Source organism: Anarrhichthys ocellatus, unplaced genomic scaffold (genome assembly GCF_004355925.1).
Source record: "Anarrhichthys ocellatus isolate YVR2014 unplaced genomic scaffold, GSC_Weel_1.0 scaffold157, whole genome shotgun sequence".
NCBI classification, from domain to species: domain Eukaryota; kingdom Metazoa; phylum Chordata; class Actinopteri; order Perciformes; family Anarhichadidae; genus Anarrhichthys; species Anarrhichthys ocellatus.
Window position 1 is genome coordinate 258899 of NW_022280187.1, and position 23593 is coordinate 282491.

The following is a 23593-nucleotide window of genomic DNA, read 5'->3' on the forward strand; positions in this document are numbered from 1 at the left end:
TCTGAATATAACTGTATTCACCCTCTGTCTGAAACACTCTGTTTTAGTGCCTGTCTCTTTAAGACCTTCCAAAAAAGCCCAGTCTTCTCCATAGATTGTATATAAGAAGTGGAAATAGTCATCGTGACGTCACCCGCTGGTTTGTGGACTGCTGTTATGAAGCCTCGACTTCGCCAATTTGGCCGTCTTGGATTAAGGACGTCGCCATCTTGGATTAAAGATGTCGCCATCTTGACTTTTTGCAACCGATGAAGGGAGGTTACCATATTTGGAATGCAGTGGAGTGAAGTAGAGATAGATAGATAGATACTTTATTAATCCCGCAAGGGGAAATTTGTTAATTTGTTAGATACGCCGTATATGGCTCTGGTAGCGGCAGCGACCTGTCAATCACAGAAAGCCGGCCTTAAAGCATACCCTGTTTTATGGTCTATTTGACTCTAAATGGACCATTATTTATTAAATGAACATCATTCTATATTGAAGAAGACTTGAAACTAGAGATTGAGACCATAAACCCATGTTTAAAATGTTTACTGAGGTAATAAATCAAGTGAGAAGAAGGATTATTTTCTCATAGACTTCCATGCAATTGTACTTCTTTTTGCAAATGGAGGAGTTGCACAATGCTGGTAAGTAGAGAGAATGCAACTTTTAAGACACTTCTGCATTGGCTTCACTCGGCAGAACTGGGGATTACCGCCTGGTCTGCTCTGATCTCTGAATGGCTTGTGAGTAAAAAATATGGCGCACCTTTGCAAAGGTATTTCTGACTCCATGGGGGGAGATAATCTGAATGTATGTTCACAAACAGTGAAAAAGTTTTTTCATATGTCCCCTTTAAGAAGACTGTGTGTGTGAGGACAGTCTAGAAACTTTCTAACTATGACAGGATTCGGTCAGTGTCATTGGCTAATTTCATGTGTGGTAAACCTTGAGTTAGACCAACTGTGATAATGACAGGAAGCACTCAAATGAAACCGGAAGATAGCTTTGCCTTGGCCCTGCAGGCTTATGTATGTTATCCTTGTGGTTTTATATATTATAACCATTTCAGTTGATTGTGTATGTGTGTGTTTGTTTGAATGCTTAAGGAGCAGAGAGGGGACCATTTATAGGCCTGTTGTCATTAAGGCAGGATGGATTAACACCTATTGCAGTATGCTTTACCATAGTTTACCTTATTGGGTTTCGAGAACTAGAAGTCAAGCCTGACTGTTTGTTATTGTGATGAAACAAAGAGCCAAAAACAGCTTGATGAATACACACACACACACGCTCAGGATTAGACTAAGTAATCCCAAACACAACATGTGAGCCAGTAATCCCAATAATTTAGCATATGGTGGAAAATCTGTGCATAACTTGATAATGAATACAATATGCTGGCTGAAGACCTGGCAGTGTGTGTGTAGGGGGGGGGGGGGGCATGGGCAAGGGCGTAGGTTTGCATAGGGTCATAGGGACTAGTCACGACCAAAGTTTGGGAAAGACACAATTGTCCCCACCAATATTTTGTTAATTTTAATTGCCCGTTAGAAAAAATAAGCAGACACTCAGATCTCCGTGGTCAACTCAGCAGGCACTTACACTTTAGTGCACCTATATGCTGAAAGTCACGGTAAACGCATTCAAACGGCACAGATCGGGAGCGAGCGAATAACTCTGAAAGTTAGCGGAAAGATTAACGTGAGACAACATCTGGTTTCTTCAGACGGACATCCGGTTTTCAGAATAAGATGCCAACAAAGTATGAATTATATTCACATTAAGTATAAAACATGCTACCTGCATCTCGTGAGTTAAAGGGAAAATACACCTAAATTGTGCGTAAAGCGTCTTTATTCTTTGATCGCTGGGTAACCATCATCACCTCGGAGTTACAGCATTATATTGATGAACAGTAGAGCTGCATTCACATGCTCTGACTGTCATGAAGACAGACATTTTTGCTGAAACGTGCTGAAACATTTTATTCCTGTTGCACAGCAGTGGAACGTTTCACATACAGTCAGCACACTGAGCACAGATAGTGCAAGAAATATGATCGCTACTGTGTAAAGGGAATACTGCTGTTAAAAAGAACCTGATTTATTTAAAGTGTTTGCAAACCAAATGTTATTGCCCTTTTGTTCATATAGCAGTACTTTTAAAATAAAAGTGCGCAATACACTACTTTTGAATTCATTATTGAACTTTGCCATAACAATGAGATTAATCGCAAAAAATCCATGCGATTAATCGCGATTAAAAATTGTAATCGTTGCCCAGCACTACTAATAATTGTATAAAGGAGGAAAGCACTTTATTTGTAGCCTATTAAGTGCTGCAGAATAGATTTATTTTTAATTTTTTTTGTCTTTTTTTGGCTGCACAACTGGGAAAAGTTTTTTATGTATATTTTGGATATAGAATATACTGTTACTGTATATTGGCATTTTAGCAGAACGTTTTTTATTCATTTATTTAATTATTATTATTATTTATTTGGTGCAGAATACTGTTTTGTATTTAAACTAAGGTTTTGTTACTGTTATTATGTTTAAATCAGTTCCAAGTTACACAAATGGTAATATATTTTAATAAAGTTTGCCTGTTCAACATAATATCAACCATGGGGCATCGTTAGGCATTTATTAAAATGCCTAACGACGACAGTGATCTGAAGCCCCCCTCAAATGTTCTTCAGCCCCCCCAAATAATTTGGCATTATTGGCTTAAAAAAAAAAAAGAAGAAAAAAAATATATATATTTTTATTTTGGTGATGTCATTAAATTAAAGTATTTTTTCTGACATGGACAAATTATTTATAACTCTAACATGCTACATATGTGCGTGCGTTCTGGTTTGTATGTTTTCTCCCCCTTCAAATTACAATCCAATAGCCTATCATCATACTTAACGATATAAAGTTGACACTGTCAGGTCCATTCTCCATCCATTGTGTGCGGCCCCTTTAAGAATTAGGATTTGGGAGTGACGCGGATATTCTTTATTTTAGAAAAGTTCATATTTGTGTTGTCAAATTTCACTATGACCCTGAAATTCTGTCTCTTGTGTTGTCATATACTGAATGCAAGCAAAACTACAGAGCAAAATCACACTCTTTCTGATTGAACCGATCTATGAACTGTCTGAAACAATGGATATCCGCGGCCCCAAAAAAAATTGCCTCGCTTTGTGCACAAACATGCCGCTCCCTTTGGGGCTAAGCCCCCCCTTTCTTTGAATCCTAGAAACGCCCCTGGTATCAACTAAGACTTTTTTTTAGATGGCGGGCGGGGGGGGAGTGGCAGTGTCCCTACCAATGCTGAGACCAAACCTACGCCCTTGGGCATGGGTAATACAAGGTAGCTTTATTTCTATTCCTCAATTAAGAAAAAAATCATGACTTTTTATCATGATGCTCATTTAATTTTTTTTAATATAACTTCTAAATTAAGTCCTGATATTTCTTTGCTCAAAATCACAAAACCACAAAATCGAATTCCGGCTCATTCTGGGCTATAAAGTGGGCTACCTGGTGTCCACTGCCACACCTCACATCCTAAAATGCCCCATGATTCAAAAGGCTTTACGGTAACACTGCAGACGATTCCCAAGCCCATTGCCCTTGATTAGGAATGAAAGCAACTGTACGCTATACTGTCTCCTGTCCTGTCTGTATTTATGATCCAGGATTGCGCACTGAGCGCCTCCATTGTCTGGCCAGTAGCAGTAGCAGCGGCGGAGCGGAGAGCAGCGGAGCGCTGATCTGAGCGCAGGGGAGCAGCGTCACTGTGACCCCGATATTCGAGGGAAAAAAGGGCGACCTCTGGTTGGAGACCACCAGAGCGGACAAGACAGCGGGGACAGCGACGTCATTTTTTTTCAAAGGCAGACCGTTGTTTTTTGGCGGTCAGACGACAGCAACAGTTGTCATGATGTCTGACATCAGATGAGGCGCGAGCAGCGGAGTGAACATTGCAGCGCCTCTTCGATCTTGGCCGGGCGGGATAATGTCCCGCCTGCAATGATACAGCCGTCACCTGGGGCCACGAGGGGAGTGTAGCCTAGCGTGTCATTCTGGGCTTTTCGGCGTCATTCAGCTCGTCAGCCATCCCCCCGGTTGTGTCGAGGATTTTGTCCACGGGTGAGGGGAATCCAGCCGTCGGGGCGGGCTCATGTTCCGCTCAGCCGCGAAACGGGCTGTTGCGTCTGCGGAGAGTCAGAGCTGACGAGCCTGCTGAGACACACGGACAGACGGGCGGGCACACAGACGGGCAGGCCGAGAGACAGACAGGAACGAAGGGAGGGGGGGCGACAGCCTGTTTAGGCTCTCTCGACCCTTTGCGGATCGAGCCGAGCCCCCTCCTGTTTCCACCCAGAGCCCCCACCCATTTTGCCTCCCGCTTTGGATGGGGGGAAAGCAGAGCACGGCGGGGCGGCCCCGGGGTGCTTTTCCTGGCGTCTCTACAGATGACAGCGCGGTGCCACCCTCGGCCCACTTCGGTCACTACCGGCCGAGCGGCACCATGGGCCTAAGGAGCCGCTCGGTGAGCTCCGTGGCCGGGATGGGCATCGAGCACAGCCCCGCCGTGCCCTTCGGCTTCTACACCCCGAGAGGGACGGACTCGGAACGAGCCGGAGGGGGGTCAGGGGGCACTACCGCTGCTCCACAAGGTACCGGCTACCAGGACACTGGGGGCGGAGGGCACCACACGGACGGGGTGCTCTATCTGGGGTCCCGGGGGTCGCTGGCTGACACCTTGCCCCTGCACATCGCACCCCGCTGGTTCAGCGCGCACAGCGGTAAGGGCTCTGCACACACACAATGTTGTACATCTATCTTTGTGAGGACACTCATTGAATACATAATGCACATAAATGCCTGACCCCAACCTTTACCCTAACTCTAACCTAAACCTAATCCTAACCCAAATCTTTAAAGGTCTGTACCAAAGAGAGGACTGTCCAAAATGTCCTCACTCTGAAGGTGTTATTCTCAAATTGGTCCTCGGTCCTCACACACAATGACACCCATTCGACAGAATTTGAGTGACGTATTAATCATCAGAGAAAACCTCATACAAAAACATTTTCCCCGGACTTCCGCTCCAATACACCTACAACTATGCAAACACCTTGTTTACCCGCTGGCACTGTGGGAATGACAATGTCATTGCTATGAAGGGAAGTCCAGTGTCGGTCTGAGGATGCTCAAAGTGAGAGAAAGACAGAAAAAAACAGCTGACCCGTGTAAAACATGTTTCCCTGAGGTGGCTGAGGTGTCTGGAAGAAAACACAAAACTTGTGTTAATAAGTAAATTTATAAATTGAGAGAAATGTATTTGCTGTGTGTGTGTGCGGGTGGGATATTGGATTTGGTGAACACAACATTGCAGGGCCTCGCTCTGTCTCGACTGTCACCGCTGCGCCGTCTGCATAGGTCATCTCTTGTTGTGTGAAATGACACTAATACGCCTGTTGCCAAATCTGGCTGAGTCAATTAGCCCGACGATTAGAGAGGAGGGAGGGAGGAGAGACAGGGGGAAGGAAGTAGGAAAAGAGACGGAGGAATAAGGTGAGGCAGGGAGGGAGAGGATGGAGAAAAGGGTTGAGGTGTGGGTGTGTGGGGGGGGTTCATGCTTATCATCGGCTTACCGCTCGCTCCACAATGTGTTTCTGTGTGTGACTGTTGGGCCAACGGGTACACTCACACACTTTCACCTGCACGCACACGAACACACACACACACACACACACACACACACACACATATGTAGGTATACAGACACACACACAAACAAATCCTTGGCCACAGCCGGTTCCCTTCCAACTGCACACATCGCCTACAGAAACACACAGACGCTTACACTCACGGAATTAAGTTCTTAAGGAAGATTATAGACACCCTTCCTTCTACACGCACAGACACACACACACACACTCACACACACACACACACACACACTCACAGCAGGCTCAGCCAGGTCCCCAGGGTCTCATTACCAAAGCCATGGCCAGCTCATTGTTGGACGTCAACATCTCGGCTGTTTTCCGTTGCCTACATTTCCATAGCGACTCTGATATGCCTTTATATCAGTGGGAGGAGATAACAGTCTTGTTTGACTCAAAGTAGCATTGTAGCAAATTAAGGACATTTTTGGGTGCACTACTACCACAGTGGGACGTTTCATAATGGGCGTGGTCAGGCGCTAGCTTGGCTGAAGAGGTGATGCTAGTGGCAGCCACATTGCAGGACTTCATAGCAACAAGAGAGGCATGCAGAAAAAAAAAAAGATCTAACCACACATTATAGATAGATGCGGCACACCTCCACCTCGGGTAAGATCTAATGACAAAAGATAGACAGCCCATTAAGATGAGTGACAATTGTTGTAGTGAGAACTGGGGAGGGGGGGGGGGCATGAATGACGATACTCTAACTGTCTCTGTGAGAAAAGTTGTGGCTTCAATCTGTTGTTCTTTTTTTCAGTGTTTGAACATGTGTGCGGTCAAGGGTGGAGGCAAATAAGCTTACAGGAAACGGTCTAAAGCAGGGGTCTCAAACTCATTTTCACTCCGGGCCACATCAGCATCATGGTCGCCCACAAAGGGCCGGTTGTAAATGTAACTACTCGTAACATATTGGTAAATAATTCTCTGCATTTGATTATTGTTTATTCAAGTGTAAAAATATTGTACATGCAGTTATATAAATGTAAAAATATATTTAAGCACATTTCTGTTATTATAACTTAAATCCTTTTAATTTAGGGTTAAGAAACCCACATTACTCTATCAAAGATCAAACTATTAAAGAAAATAGCAAAGACAAATATCAAACACAAGTTATTACAATAACTTTGTTCAAAGCTTCAAATCCTTTCAAGGGTGCGTTTGCACAATCTCACATGAAGTATTTCATGTGTTGTAAAGCCACGTTTAAGTATCTCATCATTTTGACTTTCTATCTCATAACTTCGACTTTATATCTCAGAATTTTGACTTTCAATCTCATAATTTTGACTTTCTATCTCATCATTTTGACTTTCAATCTCATCATTTTGACTTTCTACCTCATAATTTTGACTTTCTATCTCAGAATTATGACTTTCTATCATAGTTATGACTTTCTATCTCATAACTTCAACTTTCTATCTCATAATTTCGACTATGGGGAAATTTGTATTGTCAAGTCTAACTTTAAAATCTTTTTTTTTTTTTTTTTGCTGGCAGATTCGCCGGCCACATAAAATGACGTGGCGGGCCGGGAGTTTGAGACCCCTGGTCTAAAGGTTGCTCGAAATAAAATGTCACATCTTTAATGCCGTAACCATGGACTGTATATAAGAAATGGACATAGTCACCGCTACTTCCCCCATTGGTTTGTGGACTGACTCAAGTTCGGCATTTTGGCCATTGCCAGCTTGTTTTTTCACAACGGGAGGTGACACGAGAGGGTTGAGCTAAATAATACAAAGCGCTGAATAAGACATTTTTAGGCGACCAATATGTTACAATTAACTTTTATGAACTGAAAACACTTTGAAAGGGTTAAAGTTCTAAACCGAAAACACATTCCACTCCCAGACCTGGACAACTCTGATAAAGATCTGTCAATCACAGTAAGCACGCCCAAAAGCATACCCTGCTTTATGTTCTATTTGACTCTAAATGGACCATAATTTACTAAATGAACATCATGCTGTATTGAAGACTTGAAACTAGAGATTAGGACCATAAACTCATGTTTACAAGGTTTATTGAGGGAATAAATCAAGTGAGAAGTAGAGTCATTTTCTCATAGACTTCTATACAATCAGAGAAGTCGCTCCCTGATGGTCATTAGAAAGAATGCAGTTTTAAGACACTTATACATTGACTTCACTTTCCAGACCCAGAGGTTGCCACATGGCTGTAATAAAAGATGGGTTGCACTTAAAGGGACCCTTTTTTTAATCCGTGTAGACCTCTGTTCCAGCTGCTTAGCATGACCTTTTATTTCACTTGTAACAGCAGAAATGTGTCTCTCACAGGGGTGTTCTGGTGGTGAGTGAGGTCTTTCTGGAAACCTGACTACCATAGGCTGCATGCAGAACTACAAAAGCCAGGGTCCTCATTTATTCCACTGAGACCACTGCGTTGGCCCAGTGGGGAGTCGCTGCAAAGGGCTCCAGCAAGAAAACGTAGTCTGTCAGAAAAGGTTCATCCTGGTTCAACTTTAGCTGCAGTACAGAGCATTGTTACTTGGGAATGCATTGTGTTGTTAATACAGTAAGTTACAGTATCCATATTAGGTAGAATAGCTAGTAGCATGTAGCTTTTAGCATTAAGCTAAAATCCTACAATCCTACCTTACAGAGGAACAGACTGTGCAGTAGGAGTGTAACGCTACGTCTACGCATCCTGAACTGTTGAGTACTGGTCGATCTCTTCAGTACTAAACCTTTGTTTCAGTATTGTTTCCCGCCAATTAAGATTATTTCTAAACTTATGGGGAACACAAGCTTTAAAGAGTGATTTTCATCTGCAAACCTTGGGTCAGTTATTGTCCCCTAGGATATACGGATCGCGAAGTGGGTGATTGGGAAGTGAGTGACACATGTTGTTGTTCCTGTGCAGCATTAATGAGCTGATACATTTTATGATCAATGCATAGACTTGCTCACTCACCGATGCCAGATCCAGCATTTTACGCCGTATCAGAGCCATTTCTGATACTGGTGTTGTATCGGAACAACTGTAATTCTAGTACAACGCACAGCAGAGAATACTACTGGGGTGTTGAAAACCCCGGAGCTTTTCAGCTGCACGTCCATTTCAGAGCAAAAGAACTAGAGCGAGACCCGGTAGAGGCTTCACTTCAAATCTGTTGGGACTGATGCAGCTGTGCTCCCACCCAGCGATGGGAAGGACAGGCTAATATGAATTTAACACAATCAGTTTGTAATTGTTCCCAACACGGGGAAATCATCTCAATGAAAAGAATAAATTATTTATTGTGAATCTCTTTCCAGAAAAAATAAGATAATTGTTTTTTATTTATTTATAGTATACTACTTTAAACTAATTCAATGCTCCTCAAATCCGATGCTTTATGCTTGTTTATGCTGGAAGAAGTCTCCTTCATTGACTATGAAAATGCAGCTTTCCTTTTTGAAATATGGCTAATTTCAACATTTTCATGTGAAGCCTAACTAGTTAACCTTCCTTCAGTTAGGTAACTTATCACTGCCAACATCATGTTCAGTTAGATTTTTGCCATGAATGTGTGTTAATGAAAGTGTTAAAAGGTTTGATGGTGTTAAGGATCACATAAGGTCTTGAACTAGACTAGATGAAATGAGTTTTGTATCACTTGTCTATATTTATTAGTGTTCATTAGCGTATGGATCAGACTGGGTCATAGAATGTGGTTAGAGAAGATACGAGATACAAATCGTGGTTGTAGCTAAACGATCCACCGGACAAAAACTGTACAAGTTGCTCCTCTTCTCGGAAGCTTCTGTTGAGTCTGTTGAGAATTTACTAAAAAAAATATAGTCCGAACAAACCCACATAATATGCTACTTCATATAGGACTGTTGCTCCCAGTTTTGGTTGTAGACATTAACAGGGGGATTGTCATTGTATGTCATCCATCATCCTTCACTGTCGTTGGGGTAAATAGGAAAGGATGGAGTGTTGGTATGCTGCACAGAGCCAGACCTTTTGACTTTGATATCACTTAGCATGATAGGTCACGGTAGCTATGCATCCTAACACTGCTGATGGAATGCAATCTAGAAGAGAAGACAGTAAATGTGAGTTACATTTAAACTGAGTTTTTAACACCAGACTTCTGTATAATAGAAAAGGCAATCTATTAAACATGTGGTGTCACTGTATTGTCTGAAAGAAATGTTTGACTCTGTTTGACTTTGAGAATATGAGGCGCTGTCTGACATTTATCCCATCTGACAACGCCAACCCTCTCTCTCAGTCCTGTGGAGTGTTACTACCAAAAGTGGCAATATCCTAGCATTATCAAATGATGAAACCGAAAGCAGATTGAAGTTTTTCTGTGAAAATTATAAAAAATTAAGAAAGGGGCAGGCATGGCAGATTTGTCTAGATCCACAGACAATATATAAGATTTTGACTTTCAAAAGGGTCAGCTAAAGGGAGCTATATTCATTTTAAGTTGATTCATGATTAAATTAACCTTTGACACCTTATGCCCAGAAAGATACTACTCTGTGGTAGGCTTTGATGGTTTTGGTGAAAGTGTAGGTTACTTTGCCTTATAATAAAATCACTGCAGGGGTCTTGAATCACCCTGTCAGGGCTTGTTCTGCAATAATCGCTGGCTCGCTGGACTTCATCCCTTACTTTACAACTTTTAATTACCTAAAGGTCAATGTTCTTACTTTGGATAATGCTAGTGGCTATTATCACTCAGCAGAGTGTAGGCTAAAGAGTGCTGATGCCAGTAATCTTCTGATGAACCAGTAATTTCTTTTTCCAATTGCTTTGTGTTTGATCATTTGCTAAAGACACACCGGGTGGCCAGTGAAACACCCAGACCGGACAACATCATTATAACGACCTATTAATCACAAGGTAGCTCCGCCCTAAAGCATACCCTGCCTTATTGTCTAGTTTATTCTAAAAGGGACCATAATTTACGAATTGAACACCATGAATTTCACTACATTTTTTTGTTGTTTTTTCGTGTTTATTACTGGACCACAAACGGCATATGGCACAATACATTCATCACCATCAAAAAAGGAAGCGTGGAGATTGGATCAAGTGCAACAGACTTTAAGATCACCGCTCCACGGCCGACCAACCAGCCAGACCTGCAATACCAAACTGCCCCATGGAGGAGAGGGAGGAGAGCGAAGATGGAAGCTAAGCTAACCCAGCTAGGACCTGAAGCTACTCCACTACCCAGCCTACTGCTGGCTGTCTGATGCCCGGTCGCAGCAAAATAAGATGGAGGAAATAAGACTTGAGGCGAAACAAGCAACGGGAGTCTGTGACTGTTGAGCCCACATCTTCACAGAGACCTGGTTCCATCGTTCATCCCGGATCAAGCTGCACTTGACGGGCGGACCTCAGGAAAGAGAGCAGGACTCCGGTGGGACGAGAGTAGGTGGACTCTGTGTTTACATCATGAGGCTTGGTGTCCAAACATCAGTCAAAGTTGATGGACAATGCATTCCTGCACCACTGTTTTTGTTTTGTTGTTTGTCATGTTTATGTGTGCATCCCTGTGTTGCATAATGACAACAAATTATCCTTGAATCCTTGAATCATGCGTATTGAAGAAGACTTGAAACTCTTCAAATTCACTTTTTACAATTTTTACTGAGGTAATCAATCAAGTGAGAAGTAGAGTCATTTTCTCATAGACTTCTATACAACCAGAAGAGTTGCCCCCTGATGGCCATTAGAGAGAATGCAGGTTTAAAGCACTTCCACATTGGTTTCACTTTGTAGAACAGCTTGTGTTTTGTGAACTTTTTGTCTCAGACAAAGCTGCCCGCACCCTCTGATTAATGGAGCTTGTTCGATGTCAATGAAATAATGTGATTTCCAACAATGCAGGCAGCATTTCACATTACCAATTTCATCATAATCAGTTCTTTACTACACTAATAGAAATATATCTAGTATTGACATTACTTTTAGTGTGTCCCCAACACAGATATTTTGTTACACACCTGCAATTCATGTTCTTTCTTTTTCACTTTAACCACAATCTTTCCCTAAGCTTCACCAACAGTTTTAGTTGTCTGATTTTAGTAGTTGAGTTTATTTGCCACTACCATGACCCCAACCAGTGTTCTTGTCTGGCAATAGGGCAAACAACACAACAGGCTTGTAGAGAAATAAACTATGGTCATTGGACCTTAACAGTCCAAGTGGAGCCTGATCCCTACAACAACAACATAGATGGACTGTACTTGTATAGCGCTTTTCTAGTCTTTCCGACCACTCAAAGCACTTTCACACTACTTGTCATCATTCACTCATTCACACACTGATGGCAGAGGCTACCTATCAGATTCATAGGTACAGCTACGGGAGCAATTTTGGGGTTAAGTATCTTGCTTAAAGACACATTGACATGCGACTAGCTGAGCCAGGGATCGAACCACTGATCATCTGATTGAAGGACAACCCTGCTCTCTACTTAGCCACAGTTGCCCACATGTATTTCTTAATTGATGATTAAAACATGGATCAGCCTGTCTCATAACAATGAATTATATCCAGAAGAGGACGGCTGGACTGTACATAGCGACATCCATCGAGAGGGTCTACTGGTCTAAATCAAACCAGTGCCTGGGAGCGTAATGGCTGCACAAACAACTCACTCAGATCAAATCAATAGCACTGTAAAATCCTGACTGTATTCAAAGCTCACATAAAATATCTGCAGAACAATAATTACGGAGCAGATGAAGGCTCGGTTATTGTTTCCAGTCAGAGCTGTTATCTGTGTTAACAGTAGTTGCTTTGGTTGAAAGAAGCCCTTTTTATTGTCATATACATATACACATACACGAAATTTGACTTCTGCATTTGACCCATCCCTGTATATAGGGAGCAGTGGGCTGCCAATGACAGGTGCCCGGGGATTCAGTGTCTTGCTCAGGGACACTACGACACGTGACACATCCCAGTCGAGGATCAAACCGTTGACCCTGCGGTTACCAGACAACCCTCTTAAGCCAGTGAGCCACGGCCGCCCCCCGTTGATGAGTGTCAATAGCTGCAGAGGACAGACAGACGTCAGAGAGGAGGAAGGGGGAGTCTGCTTTAACTGTGCAGTAAAATAAGGATCACAACAGTCCGGGGGCAGACGGAGAGATGAATCATCCAGCTGTCTACTTTATGGTGCAGAAGTGAGGAGGAGGAGAGGACAGAAGGGGAGAAATAGAGGAAAAAGGGAGGCGAGACAGAAAGTTGAAGGGGGAATTAATTTAAGTGCACAAGGGAGCAATAGAGAGGAAAAAAAGGGAGAATACTAAGATTAAATAAAAAGAGCATAGTGGCGGAGAAGAGAGTGAGAGGTGGAGGGATACAGAGTGGTACCGAGAAAAGGAGGAAGGGAGTCAAGAGGGACAGAAAAAGGGCGGATCAAACCGAGAGAAAAGCAGGGAGCGGAGAAAATGACACAGATCAAATGTAGGAGGAGAGAAAAAAAAGCAAGTGTGGTCTAGTTTAGAGACTGACTTGCATTTGAATTTCTCCTGATTATGGAATTGTGGTGCAGCTGCAAAGTGCCCAAGCAGCTTTAACAGGTCTAAAACACATGAGCAGCCCAGTAGTGACAGCTTTGCCATTTACCAACTGTAGCTCAAAGCTTTTCTCATAGAGGATGCAAGCTTCAAGCAAGAAGTCAGCAGAAACACGTTTTTCAGGGGTGCTGTTACAGTATTCTCAAGGAGTAAGGAATAGTTTGACCTTTTGGCAAGGCACAGTGACTTCCTGGAATCTTGTCATAACTGAGGATGACCTCACATTGTCCTAACCAAGCCCCCAGGAACTAGGCTGGGGCTGTGAAGAGAGTTTAGCTAAGTAGCCCGCACAGTTTATTGCAACCTCCACATTCAGGTGACACACACTGGCACAAAAACCATTTCCCCCATTCACGATCATTGGAAAAAGAGCGTCTATGAATTGGCGGATACAGTTTTGGAGAGTCTAAAACCAAAAATAATTTAATCCATGCGGTCGAAAAACATTAGAAATTTAGGAGCTGTACAATTAAATCATTAAGTCAGCCGGCTCGGCCAGCCGAACTCCCCAAACATGCTTGCTCTCAACCGACTCAGCTGAAGAAGGACTCTATACTGAGCATACCCATATGGGCACCAAAACGTGAAAGTGTTTAAGCCCTGGTAGTTAGACTCCACGTTGTCCCTGTATTGTGTCTTAGCACTACTAATAGCTGTCATCAAGTTGTAAGCGTTGGTACCTGCTTTAAGTTTGGCACGGACTTTCCCATTAACCCAGGGCTTCTGATTTAGAAATGTCCCTCCAGTAGTCCTCTGTGCAAAGCCGTTGATGCATTTGCCGCTGTAGCTAATGACCAGGTCTGTGTATGTGTTGTTGTCCTTAAACACATACCACTCTGTCGTGCTGAAGTAGGGACATAGGGTCGAGTCTGATTGGTCAGACCAGCGCCAGATGTGTCATGTTGGAGTTTCTACTTATAAGCAAAAGCGGAACTGAGACGTGATCTGATCTGACGAAGGGGGGACAAGGGTGGCTTGCGGTGTTAGATTCTCAGTATACAACAAAAGCAGCCCTCCGGCTGTGAAGTCTCAGTCCCATGGATAATTCAGCGTTTTGTGAAATATAGTGGAATCTACCAAATGTATGACCGATGTAAACTCTCAGGAGATAATAGGGACAGCATCCGATCATAAGGTGCTCTATGTTTGGAGAACAGCCCGTAGACCATCATTACATCTGAGCACCACTGGTTGTTAATCATGAATCAGTCCAGGATCGAATGGTTGAGCCATGTCTCTGTGAAAACCACAATGTAGCAGTTCTTAGTGTTCAGTTGAAACGCCTTCCTGCTCCTGGAGGAAGATTTTCACGTTTCCTCAGCTCGACCAGGACCCCCGCCCGCAACCCTTGTTTCCTTTGTCCCCTCTGTTTTCCAGTTGCGGCAACAGGTAATCTGAGCCATGGTTGTTCCCTATTACTCGCTGATCATAATGAATGATCATAAGTGCTGTCCACCAACGATCTCATGTTCATAAGTTGTCATCCATCACATTGTATGATTGGTCTCACTTGGGTGACTTCTTTGCAATCATTACGGTTGTTGTTAAAATTTTCCCTGTCCAGCTTTTTAGCGTTACATTTCATTTTCAACTGATGAAAGTGGCGTTGTGCAATGGTCTGACGACAACAGCAAATGCAAGCGGATATCCGGGCCAAGACTTGCTTTTCCGATTAGCAACTTGAGATGGGAGACTGGAGTTGGAGGTGAGAGATGATGCGTATGATCGGACTGTTTCAGACGTAGCCAGTTTACAAGCTAAACAAGAATGTAATGCAAATTACAGAGACTTGATGTTCTTTTACTATTCAAATATATATTCAGAATTACAATATTCATTGCCCTAAAGAGAGGCTTCATCTCATGTAGCATCATGCTACAGTATCTGACCCTAGCATGAGATATATCTGCTATATTTATGTGACTGCACGACATTTCAACATTAATAATAGATGGTAAAAGTATTCACCTCCCTCATTGGTTCAGATTGAAATGTCTGGGGAACTATATTGAATGAATTGCATGACATTTGGTTAAAAATCCCCTCAATATTCATTTAATGTAATATTCCCATCAGCCATTAGCAAATGTTAGCATGCTAACACTCATAATGGTAAACATTATATAGGCTGAGCTGAACACATACAGACACATGTGGTAATGTACATTACTAGACTGCTACAGCTAGCATCTGTACAGTTGGAACATTGGCTGTTTGAGGTGCATAAACACGGACTGCACAAACAGTCCAGCAGTCAAATATGCGCAGAGCAACTTGTTTTTCACTTTATCTCTAAAACCATAATGAAAGGTGTTAAATATATCTGAATGTCGTGGCCCACTTCTGTGTCTGCGTGACATTAGCACTGTGTGGAATTTTCAATGAAAAGGTTACACAAATATGAACCTGTAATAAGTATACTGTTGGATTAGAGTCTTGGGTTTTTGGTCATTGTGCCCTGTCCAACAAATAGGTCTATATATATATATTATTTTACTACAGTCTTTTTTGTTTTTATTTTATTGGTGAATTAATGTGACAAAATTAAATACATAGTGACATATACATAAAAGACAGACGTAATAGACAGACATACAGACAATAACAAAAAAGCAGTTACGATGACGTATGTGATGATATGATAAGAGCTCCAGAGTATATATTAGATTGGATTACGTTGTGTGTGTGTGTGTGCGTGTGCATATTTGTATTCAGTGGTGGGCCGTGTGTTTTAGACCTGGGCCTTCACTACTGTCCTACTACAGTTGAACCACCTCCTAATAATCTCATTATGATGCCACAGCTACAGGTTATTATTTGTTTCTAGGGGTGTAACAATACACAAATTTGTATTGAACCGTTCAGTACGAGGCTCACGGTTCGGTACGCATTACGAACCGAACAATACATTTGAATAATACTATTGCATTTGGAAAATGCAGAAGCTTAAATTGTGGGAAATATAATGTTCTCTCGGTGGAGCCACTGTGCTCAACATGGCAACCCACCCGACGTAACAGACAACGTGCTGTCTGACACTCCCACCACGGAAGAACAACATTGTACTTTGGTGAGGCACGTGTGTTCTGGGAGGCGCGCTACGCTACACTAGCTTAGCAGGAAAACCTACAGCAGCACACACCCTACAAACTCTCCCCGCAGCGTTTAGGCAGCTGTTCCCTACTGATTCAAACAGGGCTAAAGCAATCGCCACGGCCCATTTCCCCAGGCCATAATTCCTGCCTTGTTAAAGAAAACAAAAGCCCAAACAGATAATCAAATGTCCGAAGCACCCGCTGCTGCTCTGACAACAGACGGCCGAACAGTGGCACCACTGTATTGTATTGAACCTAACCGAGAATTTTGTGAACCATTACACCTCTATTTGTTTCGTGTAAAAATGAAGCTCAACACCTACAAATACAGTAACTGCAGAGTGCAGATACATGAATACGTGCATGACGGGATGCTGTGTCATTAACGGACAATGCATATAGTCAAAATCAATTCAGCAAAACTGCAGTGCTAAAACACGCATTCCACCACACACTCAAAAGCACGTGCCATTCAAATATTATTCACATCAGAGGGAACAATACTAACCATATTATAGAAGCGACACGATAGACAAATTAACACAGTAGTAATGCTACTGCAGATGTAAAAACAAAAGTAGTTCACTTACCAAAGCTACTGTTCACTATTTAAAGACAAAGTCCATCCTCCTTTCTTTGATTACAAAGAGTTCAATGCCGCGGTTGTACAGTACATCCGTGCGTTTTAGTTCCAGCAAGAGGTCCTTCTCGATTCATGGAAGCCAGTGATGACAGTCCAGCCTCCCCAGTTGTATTTCCTGAATACGTTTTAATGTGTTTGAGGGCTGAAAATGTCCGCCCGACAGAGGCAGTAGATATTGGGATTGTCACAGCCCAATATGTCAAGCTAGCCCACTGACCAATCACATATGGCTAGGCCAGTTGGAAGGCTGACATGTCAAAGAATACGCCCAACTAAAAATCAGATTGGTTGAAGACTATGACGATCAACAATATTGTCCCCATTTACTTAAACTGCAAAGGGTTTCCTGCGAGCCTCGGGCCTCTCTTCTTACCTAGAGACAGCATAGGTGCGAAATCTGATTGGATAAAAGCTCTACTTAAAACAGGCTGGAAGCAGAGCAACTGAGGAAGACAGTAGCTGTGCAATGAGAAAATAAGCTAATGGGAAAAATAATTAGTATACATGTAGTATATGAAAGATTATTAAATTATAAAATAGCTATAACTTTGTGATTCTGTCTAGGCCAGCAGAGAAGGCTTTGCTGGCCCTGACGGCCCACCACTGTTTGTATTAGAGTCAATGAGATCCATGTTAAGTGATTCTGGACAGGTTGGTATGTGGAGTGGGGAGTGGCAGTAGTCTATGGGAACTTCTCTTACTGTAAAATTAGAAATGCGCCTTTTTATGTGCAAGATCAAGACCAAAATGTCCGACAGGCAAATGCACAGTGCCAAGTCATTCAAGTCAAGGTAAGCTGAGGACATGATCAGCTCCACCAGCTCAGGGAAAGCCTGTGTCAATTTCTGTTTTAATTCAGGAAAAAGACAGAGCTGAGGACACTGGTTTTTAGCTCTGTGGCAGAGAAGTTAGGGACAAATTCAGCTGCAGATACACACAGATTCAGCTCTACGGCAGACAGGCTGGAGGCAGAGATTCTACTGCAGAAGCACAACAAAGCCACTCTGAGGGGGTTTAGCTCCGTGGCATGGCAGACTGAAGGAGGAAATTTAACACACAGAGGCACTCCAGGCAGGCGGTGTCAGGCAGACGGATCAGAGAGAAGACACCGTTAATACTACAGAGCAACTATAGTCACACTGCTACAGCTAATCAGGGACAAGGAAGGACAGGATGGGAAGAGAGTCAGTGTTTAGTAATGACACGTATTCCGTAAAAATGACTAAATTCCAAATAAAAGAAAAGTGCATGCACAGGGAGTGAAGACGAGATATGAAGGTGCCAGAAAAGTATATATTCTGTCTGACTTCTAAACATCTTTGATTTGCTCGGGAACAAGATACCAAAAATACTATTATTATTATTACTTTTTCAGTTCCACTCAGTGTAACCTTACCTTTATCTTAAGCGATCAAAGATTTCCTGCTCTCATGTAATGTTTTGTGTGTTTCAACATTCCTTAAAGGTTTTACGTCCCGTCCATTTTTTGTTATCCATAGATGCAATATATTATTCCAGAAATTTGTATCTGTATTTGTATCATTAAGGGCTCTGCTGCCTTTCCATTTTACCCAATTCTAAATCAAGACTTAAAGGACAATTCTGGTATAATTGTAGTAAGTATAATAAGATGCATATACTTTTGTACTTTTACTTAAGTAACATTTTGATTACAGGTTTTTACTGGTAAAAGCGTATTTTTACACTGTCCACTAGTAAATAATTAAATCATAATCTGTATAGATATGAATGGTGATGACACGGCTAGTAAGTCATACCCACAATGCGTGTTGAACGAGACGGGGTCCATATTTCAAGACAGGTCAAATTTTTTTCCACCATAATTTGGTGCCTAGAAATTCACCAGAATGCAGGAAATAAAGTGTTTGACCCCTAAAAATGTCCTGGGAGAGGACATCCTGACCCCTGCCCAAAATATGTCTCCCTCATCCCCAACTGGCTACTAATTTTATCCAGCTGGACATTGTATGTAGTGGAACCCTGGCTGACGTCATTACTTCAGCTCAGGTAGTGAACATAGTAGCCGTAATGTCACCCGTTGGTTTGTGGACTTCCATTTTGAAGCCTTGAGTTTCTCATTTTGGCCGTCGCCATCTTGTTTTTTGACAACTAGAAGTAACAAGAGAGGGTGGAGCTAGTGACGTAACGTTGAATAAGACATTTCTCGGCGACCAAAATGTTACAATTAACTTTCAAGTACTAAAAACACTATGGAAGAGTTAAAGTTAACAAAAACACTGACAATGCCGTTGTAGCGACCTGTCAATCACCGTGTAGCCCCACCCTAAAGCATACTCCCCTTCATGGTCTATTTGACTCTAAATGGACCATAATTTACGAAATAAACATCATGCTCCATTGAAGAAGACTTGAAACTAGAGATTGAGACCATAAACTCATGTTCACAATGTTTACTGAGGTAATAAATCAAGTGATAGGTAGAGTCATTTTCTCATAGACTTCTATACAACCAGAGGAGTCGCCTCCTGATGGACAGTAGAGGTTTTAGGACAGTCGAGGTTTTAGACACTTCTGTATTGGCTTCACTTTTTAGAACCGGAAGTTGTGGCCTGGCAGCCTCAATGAACTGCAAGCATGGCTGTAAACTCTTCTTCGTCTTGATGTAATAAGCCAAAATGATCCTTTAAGACTTACAGGCACTCGTTTTTTTCAACGAATGTCCTGAGGACATTTACTTTCTAGGTTTCACAGCCAATGTTTTTATTATTTGTGCTGATATTTGTCTTTTCAATGTTGTTGTACTGTATGGATATGTGATATCCTTGCTCCACCTTTAACTGTAACCAGGTTCCTTTTGTCACCTCCATTTTGTTTTTGCCACCTTTCTTATGTAGCAGCAGGAGTTGCATTCAGAACTCCGCAAATAAAGCAGTACATACACAGACAGACACTGTAGACAATAAGTGGATGAGACAGCAGTATTTGTAGTATATTTTCTCTCTCACAAACACACACCCTCCACCTCAGAGAGCCTCATACAGTCATACAGGAGGAAGCCAGATCGTCGCAGCCTACCACTGACATGACCATAAACGGCAGCCCTGGAAACCGTTGACTTAATTACATCACAACTTACAGCTAACGCAACTCTCTCCGATAAACTCTCCTTACCTTACCGGAAAGACCTGCAGTTTCCATGGGAACAGGACAGAACAAGATAAAGAGAAAAATAGATGGAGAGAGATGGAGGAGAGGATGGAGGCTGGGGGTGTTGGAGAGAGGAGAGCGTAACAGAAACAGAAAAACGAGAAACATGTCTATTTTGTTTGTCTCACTGAGAGGTAACGTGACCTTAGATGGAGGTAAGGAAGAGGTGAAATGGGGGCGGGAGGGAGAGAGAGAAATGTTTAATCATACCAAGAAAAAAAAAGAACAGGGCCTCAGCTTGGAGACATTGTGGCCTGTGCTTTGGGTCTGTACGATCCTGCGTCACCGGGGGTTAAATTAGGATTTTTGCTCCGGGGAGCCCTGAATGCTCATCAACCCCTCAGAGCCCATCTCTCCAGAGGGCACAGGGGACCCGACAGGGATCAGTAAACAACACGGTGAACATAACTCGGTCTGAACACCAATCACAGTGCAGCCTCACGCTCCCTCAACAGTTATTCGGTAAAGATGAGCTGTTACATCAGCAATACTCCAACTAACAATTATTTTCAGTCTCAATTCGTCAAGTAAAAATGCCAGTCAAATTACATGCAACATTTGAGAAATACACTTATTTGCTTTCTTGCTGAGAGTTAGATAAGAAGATCAATACCACTCTGTCTGTATACTAATATGTAGCTGGAGCTAGCAGCCAATTCGCTTAGCTTAGCACAGAGACCGAGAGCAGGGAAAACCACCTCTGAAACTCACTAATTAAAAGGTTCTACATTATATTATATCATTATATACAGAGCATTAACATAGCAGCTATTTGCAATGTAAAGATAGAGTGGCGTAATGGCTGCCTTGTAGGGATGCAGTGGTGTATAAAGTACTCAAAAGCCATACTTGAGTAAAAGTAAAGATACCTTACTGGAAAACTACTCCAGTAAAAGTAAAAAGTCACCTATTAGAATACTACTTGAGTAAAAGTCTTAAAGTATCTGATATTTATTGTACTTAAGTATCAAAAGTAATTTTCTGATATTAAATGTACATAAGTATTGAAAGTAAAAGTACAAGTAAATGCTGTTAATAAAAAAAGCAAAGGGTCAGAATTATGAAGTTTATTCTTTTAAGTGCTGTGGCCACCAGGACCAAGGACATGGAGCTGTGTTGACAATAATTGGGTTGGCTGTGATCCATCCAGGAGCAACAATGTTCAACATAATATATTGTACATAAGTATACTTTTGCATCTACTATGAACTTATCATCATAATTCTCCGTAAAGCGATATGACACTATGAAGGAGTTGTAACAGTGCGTTTATAAGTATGCTCATTCCGACTAGAGGATGTAGAGGGCAAATGCATAATATTGTGTTCAGCAAAAAATATCCGCTTGATGCATCAGGTCAGTGTTGTGAGAAAGGACACCTGCCTTGTAAACTCCTATGGGCCTGATTTGAACACAATAGGCAAAGGTTTTGCTCAAGCTGAATCTGCAATTGGGCGACTGCTACCATCATAACTCCATCTGATCATCCACAAAATGACTCAATATCAAAACATGATTAATACTAAAGCAGCACCGAAAGTAACAACCCAGTCATTACTTGAAACTGAAAAATGTCCTGTTCATCTTCAAAAGAAGTTGGTTTTCAAAATTGCGAGAATTCCGTCTCGCTCTTCTTGGGCTGAAGACTAGTCCTGCGATGCTAAATAGCCTTTCACAGGCCGCTGAGGCAGGTAGAGGTGTGTTCAGCTTCACAGACAGCTTGCGCACAGCTAGGAAGGATTTCCCCAATGCTAACCATAATGCTAACACTAATGCTAACACTAATGCTGCGCTCTCGCGGCTCCTGTCAATCCTATGGTGTGGTGGCTAGCTATAGCTAACGTTAGCCAACTAGTGCTGCACAACTGTCAACACTTCCTCAGCTCACTAACTCGCTAGCGATCCACGGGTGTTGGTCTTCGTCACCACCGTCGTTTGTTGCGGGAGTAGCAGGTGCTTCCATTTCTGCTTCCATCATGAAATCAGTCATCGTAGAGTGGAATTCTGCTCATGTAGTCGCCCGCTAGCTATAGCATATAGCATCCTGGGCATCACTGGGAATCAAAACACCGCGGCTTTGAGAGCACTTGTTTGCAATTGCGCATTAACGTGATTAACCAATGATTTAACTTGCAAGCTAGGACCACTAATTCGCCAAACCTGCTTGTTGCAGTCTCTGTTCCACCAGTCCCCAACGTTGGTCTCATGATTCATTTTGTTTCTAAAGATAGATTTGATTTTGTAGCGAGTAACGAAGGTTTCAGGGGAAATGTATCGGAGTAAAAGTATCAGTTTTCTTTGCAAAATGTAGTGAAGTAAAAGTAAAAGTCATCAGAAATATAAGTAGTAAAGTAAAGTACAGATATCCAAAAAACGACTTAAGTACAGTAACGAAGTATTTCTACTTAGTTACTATACACCACTGTAGGGATGTGACGGGAAACGATACTTTCGTATCAAGTCGATGACAAAATTCTGAAAACATGACGTAACTCATCTTTCTACAATACCGCAGGTAGCATAGCTAGTGTTGTTACGGATCGATCTGTGATTGGTTCGGATCACTTGTGAACCGCGGATGAATTGAGTATTTTTTTTTACAGTTTAATCATCACAGTGTGTAATAAAGTTGTGCTGCTGCTGTTCCTTTTTAAGTAACAAGTCCCCGAATATCAATGCAGAGTGTCAGTGCACAGATATAAAGCAGTAGTGTGTTCACGTGAACGGAGCAGGTTAAACGCATTTAACGGCGGAAGTCATGGCGAGCGGAGGAACTTGAGAAGCCGCCGGCGTAATTTAAGTCGCAAGTTTGGGAGCATTTTGTCTTCCCTGTAACTTATGACGGATAAGGGTGGTGGACGAAACCGTTATGGTATGTAGGCATTATTTAAAGAGAAAGACACACGACATCGGCATGTGAAGAGACACCATCCCGTCTGTCAGCGACGGGGGACACTCCGGTGTGGAAAACAAAGGATTTCAAAATCCGGTTAAAATGCTTGAGCCACGCTACGAAATCCACTCATGCACCCACTTCAGTGTGAAGCTTGTTCTAGGCCTCTATGAGAAGGAAATGACTGTGACTGCTTTCATCACGGTGGAGTGGAGATTCATAGGGTACATCCCAAGTCTCTTAATTGCATCCCCGTTTCCCTCACTTGCGTCCTTTCCTTGCGTCTTAGTCCCTCCCACCAGGGATGCATGGAGGAAACCATGCGAGGAGAGAGGAACGAGGAATTATGTTTTAAGAGACATGAGACGTCCTTTCCTCAGTTGCCTCAGGTGAAGCGAAGTCTGTTTCTGATGACGGTGCTGATGATCACAGCTGGATCAGCTGTCAGTTGGCTTTAACAGCTGGAGAGACTTTTGATAAGTTTGTGTCTGT

General features: G+C 42.4%; 1 protein-coding gene across 1 annotated transcript in view; it reads left to right on the top strand.

Moving 5' to 3' along the window:
• Positions 1 to 3367: 3367 nt before the first annotated feature.
• znrf1 (zinc and ring finger 1) overlaps positions 3368 to 23593 on the top strand; it is a 68138-nt gene continuing 47912 nt past the window's right edge. The window contains exon 1 of the mRNA XM_031877966.1: positions 3368 to 4792. Coding sequence (XP_031733826.1) covers positions 4399 to 4792 — 394 coding nt within the window. The 5' untranslated portion in view covers positions 3368 to 4398. The remainder of the gene's footprint in view (positions 4793 to 23593) is intronic.